The following is a 9,691-nucleotide window of genomic DNA, read 5'->3' as shown; positions in this document are numbered from 1 at the left end:
ACGAGGAGAGGGGGAGCAGGAAAAGGGACGCGGGGGGGAGGAGCAGAAAGAGAGGTGAAGCAGGAGGAGAGGAGGAGCAGGAAAAGGGGGAAGGAAGAGAGGAGGAGCAGAAGGAGGAAAAGGGGGGAGGAGGAGAGGAGCAGGAAAAGGGGGAAGGAGGAGAGGGAGCAGAAGGAGGACCGGGGGAGCAAGGAGAGGAGGAGGAGCAGGAAAAGGGGGAAGGAGGAGAGGAGGAGGAGGAGCAGGGGGAGCCGAGGGGCTGTCCGCGTGGCCCGGAGGGGAGCCACTCGTCCATTGAGCCACTGGGCCGTCCCGACTGTGCTCGGAGCGCTGGGCTAAGCGCTGAGGGAGTGGGGCCGGGGCCCGGGGCCCGGGGGGATGTCAGCGGGCGGGCCGGGCCGGTGATCGTGTGTCCGGGGGCCCCGGCCGGGCCCGGCCATGGGGCACCCGCCGCTGGAGTTCAGCGACTGCTACCTGGACAGCCCGGATTTCCGCGACAGGCTCAAGTGCTACGAGCAGGAGCTGGAGAGGACCAACCGCTTCATCAAGGACGTCGTCAGGGACGGGGCCTGCCTCATCGCCGCCATCAGAGGTCAGACCCCAGGCGGACGGATGGACCCCCGCCCCCGACCCCCCGCCGAGCCCAGGGGTCCCAGGGGGGCTGTCCGAAGGGGGACGGCCCAGGGGAGGGGGCCCAGGGGGGATGTCCGAGCCCAGGGGTCCCAGGGGGGCTGTCCGAAGGGGGATGGCCCAGGGGAGGGGGCCCTGGGGGGATGTCCGAGCCCAGGGGTCCCAGGGGGGCTGTCCGAAGGGAAGGGGTCCCGGGGGGCTGTCCGAAGAGGGGTCGTCCGAGGGGAGAGGTCCCAAGGGGGCTGTCCGAGCAGAGGGGTCCGAGGGGGGCTGTCCGAAGGGGGATGCCCCAGGGGAGGGGGCCCTGGGGGGCTGTCCGAGGGGGATGGCCCAGGGGAGAGGTCCCTAGGGGGCTGTCCGAGCCCAGGGGTTCCAGGGGGGCAGTCCGAAGGGGGATGGCCTAGGGGAAGGGGCCCGGGGGGCTGTCCGAAGAGGGGGTCGTCCGAGGGGAGAGGTCCCATGGGGGCTGTCTGAGCAGAGGGGTCCGAGGGGGGCTGTCCTAGGGGAGGATCCAAGGGGGGATGTTCGGGCCCAGGGATCCCAGGGGGGCTGTCCGAAGGGGGGTGGCCCAGGGAAGGGGTCCCAGGGGGATGTCCGAGGAGGGGTCGTCCGAGGGGAGGGGTCCCAAGGGGGCTGTCTGAGCAGAGGGGTCCGAGAGGGGCTGTCCGAAGGGGGTGGCCCAGGGAAGGGGTCCCAGGGGGATGTCCGAAGAGCGGTCCCAGGGAGGCTATCTGAGCAGAGGTGACCGAAGGGAGCTGTCCGAAGGGGGCTGGCCCAGGGGAGGGGGCCCAGGGGGTCGTCCGAAGGGGGCTGTCCGAGCAGAGGGGTCCCAAGGGGGCTGTCCCAGGGGAGGGGTCCGAGGGGGCTGTCCGAAGGGGGTCGTCCGAGGGGGGCTGTCCCAGGGGGGCCGTCCATGGAGAGGGGTCCAAAGAGGGTCGTCCGAAGGGAGCTGTCCATGGGGAGGGGTCCCAAGGGGGCTGTCCGAGGGGACGTGCCATTCATTCATTCATTCATTCATGCAATCGTATTTATTGAGCATTTACCGTGTGCAGAGCACTGGACTGTGTCCGAAGGGGGCTGTCCGAAGAGGGTCGTCCGAAGGGGGGCTGTCCCAGCAGGGGGGTCCGAGGGGGGCTGTCCGAGAGGAGGTAATAATAATAATGTTATTTGTTAAGCGCACACTATGTGCCAGGCACTGTGCTCAAGCGCTGGTAATGATGTTTTTCCTTAAGCGCTTACGATGGAACAAGCACTGTTCTAAGCGCCGGGGTAACCAGGTTGTCCCACGTGGGGCTCTCAGTCTTCACCCCCATTTTCCAGATGAGGTCACTGAGGCCCAGAGAAGTGAAGGGGCTCGCCCAAGGTCACCCAGCAGACAAGTGGCGGACGACCTCCGACTCCCAGGCCGGGCTGTGCCCACTAGGCCACAGTGAGGGGTCCGAGGGGGTCGTCTGATGGGGCCTCGCTGGGCCTGGGGGGCGACCAGGGAGGGGCTACGGGGAGCCACACTGAGACCCCCCACCCTGGCCCACCTTGGCCCCCTCCAGCCCCCTGCCCCCGGCCCTTGGGGGTCCCTGGAGAGGAGAAGGAGCAGATGTGGCTCTGCTCTCTCTGTTTCCACACAGACTGGCCTTGCCCACCCACCCAGCCCTCGCCCACTGGCCCATTTGGCTCCTGCTGGGGGACTGTAGATCCCACAGGGACATCCCGGCCCTGGGAATGTCACTGGGGGTGGGTGGGTGGGTGGATGTCTCTGTGGGGTGTGGGGGTGTTTTTGCGGGACGTGTAGGGGGATGGGGGTGCTTTTGTGGTACGTGTGGGGGTGTGAGGGGGTTTTGTGGGTTGTGGGGAGGGTTGGGGGTGACTCTGTGGGTTGTGGGAGATTTGGAGGTGTTTCTGTGGGACGTGTGAGGGTGTGAGGTATTTTTGTGGGACGAGAGGGGGTCTGAGGGTGTTTCTGTGGGGTAAGAAAGGGTGGTTTTGAGGGACAGGTGGGGGTCTGAGTGTGTTTTTGTGGGGTAAGAAAGGGTGTGAGGGTGATTTTGAGGGACATGTGGGGGCCTGAGGGTGTTTTTGTGGGGCGATAGAGGGTGTGAGGGTGTTTTTGAGGGACATGTGGGGGCCTGAGGGTGTTTTTGTGGGGCGAGAGAGGCTGTGAGGGTGTTTTTGAGGGACATGTGGGGGCCTGAGGGTGTTTCTGTGGGGCGAGAGAGCATGTGAGGGTGATCTGTGGGACTCGTGAGGGTGCTTTTGAGGGACCTGTGGGGGCCTGAGGGTGTTTTTGTGGGGTGAGAGAGGGTGCAAGGGTGTTTTTGTGGGACATGTGAGGGTTTTTTTGAGGGACATGTGGGGGTCTGAGGGTGTTTTTGTGGGACGTGTGGGGGTGTTTTGTGGGATACGTGGCGGTGTTCTTGTGGGATGTTTAGGGGTGTGTAGGGGTGTTTTTTTAGGGAGGTTTAGATGTGGGATGTGTGGGGTTATGTGGATGTGGGATGTGTGCGGGGTTGGGTGTGTGTGGGTGTTTTTGTGGGCTGTGTGGGTGTTTTAGTGGGCTCTGTGGGTGTTTTGAGAGACAGGTGGGTATATGAGTGTTTCGGTGGGATGTGTGAGGGTGTTTTTGTGGGATGTGTGGGGGTGTGAGTGTTTTTGTGGGTTGTGTGGGATGCATGGGTGCTGTGGTATGTGTGGGCGTTTGGTGTGTGGGTTTTTTTTGTGGGATGGGTGCGTTTGTGTAATGTGGGTGTGTGTGGGATGGGTGTGTTTGTGTGTAATGTGGGACATAAGTGCCGTCGGGAAGCAGCAGAGTGGCGGTGGTGGTGTGTAGTGTTTGCCACCTAAGGGGGTGGCGGGAGACCCCGGCCACCCCCTGCTAGGGGTTTTTAGTCTGCTTGTCTGCCCCAGGCCGGGAGGGCAAGTGGCCATCGTGACTGTAGAGGTCATCACAAGCACTTAGTACAGTGCTCTGCACACAGTAAGCGCTCAATAAATATGATTGAATGAATGAATATTCTATTTATTTGATTTTGTTAATAGGTTTTGTTTTGTTCTCTGTCTCCCCCTTCTAGACTGTGAGCCCACTGTTGGGTGGGGACCGTCTCTATGTGTTGCCAACTTGTACTTCCCAAGCGCTTAGTACAGTGCACTGCACACAGTAAGCGCTCAATAAATACGATTGAATGAATGAATGACAGCATCTTGGGAGTGCTCACACTGTGCCAAGCGCTGGGGGGGAACGGCAGGATCGCCAGGTCGGAAACGGTCCCCCACCCAAGCCGGCTCACCAAATTACAGAGGGGGAAACTGAGACCGAGGGCAGTGAAGTGACTCGCCCGCAGTCCCAAGGCGGGCACGATAACTGGGCTATTTCTTAAGCGTTTACCACGTGCCGAGGGTTGCGGTGGATTAGAGATAATAATAATAATGATGGCATTTGTTAAGCACTTACTATGTGCAAAGCACTGTTCTAAGCGCTGAGGAGGTTACATGGTGATCGGGTTGTCCCACGGGGGGCTCACAGTCTTAATCCCCATTTTACAGATGAGGTAACTGAGGCACAGAGAAATTAAGTGACTTACCCAAAGTCACACAGCTGACGGCAGAGCCGGGATTTGAACCCATGACCTCTGACTCCAAAGCCTGGGCTCTTTCCACTGAGCCACGTTGCTTCTCCAGCTCTTCATCTCTCTTCCCTTTTCTATTTCCCTCTCTATATCATTCATTCATTCAATCGGATTTATTGAGCGCTTACTGTGTGCAGAGCGCTGTACTAAGCGCTTGGGAAGTACAAGCGCTTGGGGAAGCAGCGTGGCTCAGTGGAACGAGCCCAGGCTTTGGAGTCAGAGGTCAGGGGTTCAAATCCTGGCTCCGCCAATTGTCAGCTGTGTGACTTTGGGCGAGTCACTTCACTTCTCTGGGCCTCAGTTCCCTCATCTGGAAAATGAGGATGAAGACTGCGAGCCCACCGTGGGACAACCTGATCACCTTGTAACCTCCCCAGTGCGTAGAACAGTGCTTTGCACATTGTAAGCACTTCATCATCATCATCAATTGTATTTATTGAGCGCTTACTGTGTGCAGAGCACTGTACTAAGCGCTTGGGAAGTACAAGTTGGCAACATAGAGAGACGGTCCCTACCCAACAGTGGGCTCACAGTCTAAAAGGGGGAGACAGAGAACAAAACCAAACATACTAACAAAATAAAATAAATAAAATTAAATAAATAAATAAATAAATAAATAAAATAAAATAAAGCACTTAATAAATGCCATCATTATTATTATTAGAGTGGGGGAGACTGATGTCAATCTGTTTACTGTTCTCTCCCAAGAGCTCAGTACAGTGCTTTACACACCGCAAGCACTTAATGAAGCAGCGTGGCTCAGTGGAAAGAGCCCGGGCTTTGGAGTCAGAGGTCAGGGGTTCCAATCCCGGCTCCGCCAATTGTCAGCTGTGTGACATTGGGCAAGTCACTTCACTTCTCTGGGCCTCAGTTCCCTCATCTGGAAAATGGGGATTAAGACTGTGAGCCCCCCGTGGGGCAACCTGATCACCTCGTAACCTCCCCAGCGCTCAGAACAGCGCTTTGCACATACTAAGTGCTTACTAAATGCCATTATTATTATTATTATTACATCGGCAACATATAGAGACGGTCCCTACCCAACAAGTCGGCAACATATAGGGACGGTCCCTACCCAACGACGGGCTCCCAGTCTAGAAGGGGGAGACAGACGACAAAACAAAACATGGGGACAGGTGTCCAAATCGTCAGAACAAGCAGAATTACGGCTATGTGGTGCAGAGTAGTAGGTGCTTAGCAAATAGCATAGTTATTAATTATTATTAGATATCTGTAGCCCTGATATTAACATAGACAGATAAACAGATACAGATAGATCTGTAACATTTACATTAATATAGACCGCAAGCTCACCAAGGGCAGGAAACGTGTCTACGAGCTCTGTTGCACTGTATTTTCCCAAGTGCTCTCGATGTCTGTTTACTCGTTAGTCCAGTGCTCTGCACGCAGTAAGCGCTCAATAAATACGATTGAATGAATGAATGAATGAATGAATGAATGAACAACGGGTTCAAAGTCTAGAAGGTCTTTAGCATTCACCTCTCTCCTTCACCCCTCTCCTATTTCTTTGTCTTTGCCTCTCCTTTTTCTCCCTCTCCTCTCTCCCCTCCTATTTCTGTTTTTTCCCTCCCTCTCCTTTCTCTTTCTCTCCCTATCTATGTTTGTACATATTTATTACTGTATTTATTTATTTATTTTACTTGTACATATCTATTCTATTTATTTTATTTTGTTAGTATGTTTGGTTTTGTTCTCTGTCTCCCCCTTTTAGACTGTGAGCCCACTGTTGGGTAGGGACTGTCTCTATATGTTGCCAATTTGTACTTCCCAAGCGCTCAGTACAGTGCTCTGCACACAGTAAGCGCTCAATAAATACGATTGATGATGATGATGATGATATCTCCTCTTTCTCTATTTCTCTCTGTGTCTCCCTCCTCTTTCTCCCGTTTCTCCCTCTCCTCTCTCCTTTGTCGGTGATGGACGCAATCCCCGCCCACAAGGAGCATCCAGTATGGGCTCAGTCACAGCCATGCCGTCCTTGGGATAGGAACAAAAGCAAAGAGGATGAGGACGTCAGCCTTTTCCAAACGCTTAGCACAGTGCATCGCCCTCGCTGGGTGCTCAGCAGATACGCTTCCCGCCCATCCTCTCTTTCCAAACCAGGAAGTTTTCCATCTCCTGGTCCCCTCCAGACGCTCAGCAGAAACGCTTCCCTCCCATCCTCTCTTTCCAAACCAGGAAGTTTTCCATCTCCTGGTCCCCTCTAGACTGGATGCTTGTTAAGAATAATGATAATTATCATTATTATTGTTGTGGTGGTATTCATTAAGAGGGTAGGCCAGGGTCTTCTCCTCTGTCCCTGGGAATAATCATAACAATAGCAATAGTAATAATGACAATAATAATAATTTTGGTATTTGTTCAGAGCTTACAGTGTGCCAGGCACTGTACTAAGCGCTGGGGTGGGTACAAGCAAATCAGTTCCTGGTCCCCTCTAGATTGGATGCTTGTTAATAATAATAATAATAATAATTCTTATTATGGTATTCATTAAGTGCCTAGCTATGTGCCAGGCAGTGTACTAAGCACTGGGGTGGATACAAGCAAATCAGTTCCTGGTCCCCTCTAGATTGAATGCTTGTTAATAATAATAATAATAATAATAATAATAATAATTCTTATTATGGTATTCATTAAGTGCCTATGTGCCAGGCACTGTACTAAGCGCTGGGGTGGATACAAGCAAATCAGTTCCTGGTCCCCTCTAGATTGGATGCTTGTTAATAATAATAATAATAATAATAATAATAATAGTAATAATAATTCTTATTATGGTATTCATTAAGTGCCTATGTGCCAGGCAATGTACTAAGCACTGTGGTGGATAAAAGCAAATCAGTTCCTGGTCCCCTCTAGATTGGATGCTTGTTAATAATAATAATAATAATAATAATAATAATTCTTATTATGATATTCATTAAGTGCCTAACTATGTGCCAGGCACTGTACTAAGCGCTGGGGTGGATACAAGCAAATCAGTTCCTGGTCCCCTCTAGATTGGATGCTTGTTAATAATAATAATAATAATAATAATAATTCTTATTATGGTATTCATTAAGTGCCTATGTGCCAGGCATTGTACTAAGCACTGGGGTGGATACAAGCAAATCAGTTCCTGGTCCCCTCTAGATTGGATGCTTGTTAATAATAATAATAATAATAATTCTTATTATGGTATTCATTAAGTGCCTATGTGCCAGGCACTGTACTAAGCGCTGGGGTGGATACGAGCAAATCAGGTTGGATACAGTCCCTGCCCCATGTGGGGCTCACACTCTCAATCTCCATTTTACACATGAGGGAACTTAGGCATGGAGAAGTGAAGTGACTTGTCCAAGGTCACACTTTGGTCAGGGAATGGGTCTACCGGCTCTGTTGCGTCGTCCTCTCCCAAGCGCTTAGTCCAGTGCTGTGCACACATTAGCGCTAAGTGCTACGGATTGACTGATTGATGCCCTGGTTCTCTGTGGGGTGGGGAAGGGGAGACCACGGGCCACGGTCTTCTTTGTCCCTGGCAACAATAATAATAATTAGGGTATTTGTTGAGGGCTTACTGTGTGCCAGGCGCTGTCCGAAGCCTGGGGCGGACGCAAGCAAATTGGGGTGGACACAGTCCCTGTCCCACGTGGGGTTCACAATCTTAACCCCCATTTTCCAGATGAGGTAACTGAGGCCCGGAGAACTGAAATGGCTCGGCTAAGGGCACAAAGCAGACGAGTGGCTTTCACACACCTTGTTGTTCAAACACGCTGGCCGTTCCCCACTTCCTTCTTCCTTCGGTTGCCAAATTACTTTAGTGTCTGTCCCCTCCGCCGATCTGTCAGCTCCCTGAGGACAGGAATGGTGTCTGCTAACTCTACCATCCCTGGACGGCGGGATTCCAGAATGAAGGGGCGGTGGGAAGCGTGGGGCCCGCGCCCCTGCCCAGGATTCCTTCCCGCATGTGGCCCCCGCGGAGCCCACATTGGGGCTACTGCCAGTCGTCAGCTGTGGGGTGACACTTCACCCTCTCCTCTCCAGATTTGGGGGTGGTGGACTGTTCTCAAGTGGCCTTTCGGGTGGACTCACCTCCTCCAGGAGGCCTTCCCAGATTGAGCCCCCTCCTTCCTCCCCCCCCACCCCACAGCACCTGTATATATGTTTGTAGGTATTTATTACTCTATGTATTTATTCTATTTATTTTATTTTGTCAATATGTTTTGTTTGGTTCTCTGTCTCCCCCTTCTAGACTGTGAGCCCACTGTTGGGTAGGGACCGTCTCTCTATGTTGCCGACGTGGACTTCCCAAGTGCTTAGTACAGTGCTCTGCACACAGTAAGCGCTCAATAAATACGATTGAATGAATGAACGAACGTCCAGTTGAGGGACAGGGCCAGAAGCTGGGGCCGGATGGCTTGGCTGCGCCCTCTCTCTCGGACTCTCTCTGTCTCTGTCTGACCCTCTCTTCCTCCCTCTTTCTCTCTCTTCCTCGCTCTGTCTCTCTGACTTTGACTCGCTCTGTCCCTGTCAATCAATCAATCAATCGTATTTATTGAGCGCTTACTGTGTGCAGAGCACTGTACTAAGCGCTTGGGAAGTACAAGTTGGCAACATATAGAGACAGTCCCTACCCAACAGTGGGCTCACAGTCTGACTCTCTTACTTGCTCTGTCTCTGTCTGACTCTGTCCTCACAGTCTGACTCTCTTACTTGTTCTGTCTCTGTCTGACTCTGTCTCTCATGGTCTCTGTCTGAATCTCTTCCTATCTCTGTCAGACTGGCTGTCCGCCTCTGACTCCGAGTGACTCTCTTATTCTGTTTCTGTCTGCCTTGCTCTGTCTGACTCACTATTCCTGTCTGACTCTCATTCATTCATTCACTCGTATTTATTGAGCGCTTACTGTGTGCAGCGCATTTGGGAAGTCCAAGTCGGCAGCGTAGAGAGACGGTCCCTACCCGACAACGGGCTCACAGTCTAGAAGGGACAGTGCCTGGTACATTCTAAGTGCTTGAAAATACCGCAATAATAATAACAATATTATTACTATTATTCTTATTACACATAGATCTGGGCTGGGGCCTGCAAACCTGTCAACATAATAATGACTCTCGGTCTCTAAGTGTCTCTGGCTCCGTCTCTGTCTGACTCTCTCTTCCACTCTCCATCTCTGTCAGACTCTCTCTGCCCTTTTCTGACTCTCTGTCTCTGATGTTCCGTTTCTGTCTGACTATGTCTCTGGCTGGTTCGGTCTGTCTCGGTCTGACTTCCTCTGCCTGTCCCTGACTGTCTGAAACTGTCTCTGTTTCAGTAACTGTGTGACTCGCTCCGTCTCTGACTGATTTGCTTTGACTGTCTCTGTCCCTGTCTGTCCCAGCCTGTCTCTAACTTGCTCAGTCTCTGTGCGACTTGCTGTGTCTTCTGACTGTCTCTGTCTCTGTCA

At 52.9% G+C, this 9,691-nt stretch overlaps 1 protein-coding gene across 1 annotated transcript in view; it reads left to right on the top strand.

Annotated features, from left to right (window-relative positions):
* Positions 1 to 438: 438 nt before the first annotated feature.
* Positions 439 to 9,691, top strand: part of OPHN1 (oligophrenin 1) — a 94,815-nt gene continuing 85,562 nt past the window's right edge. The window contains 1 exon segment of the mRNA XM_038748273.1: positions 439 to 592. Coding sequence (XP_038604201.1) covers positions 439 to 592 — 154 coding nt within the window.

Source organism: Tachyglossus aculeatus, chromosome 6 (genome assembly GCF_015852505.1).
Source record: "Tachyglossus aculeatus isolate mTacAcu1 chromosome 6, mTacAcu1.pri, whole genome shotgun sequence".
NCBI lineage: Eukaryota > Metazoa > Chordata > Mammalia > Monotremata > Tachyglossidae > Tachyglossus > Tachyglossus aculeatus.
This window is presented reverse-complemented; position numbering and strand designations above follow the sequence as displayed.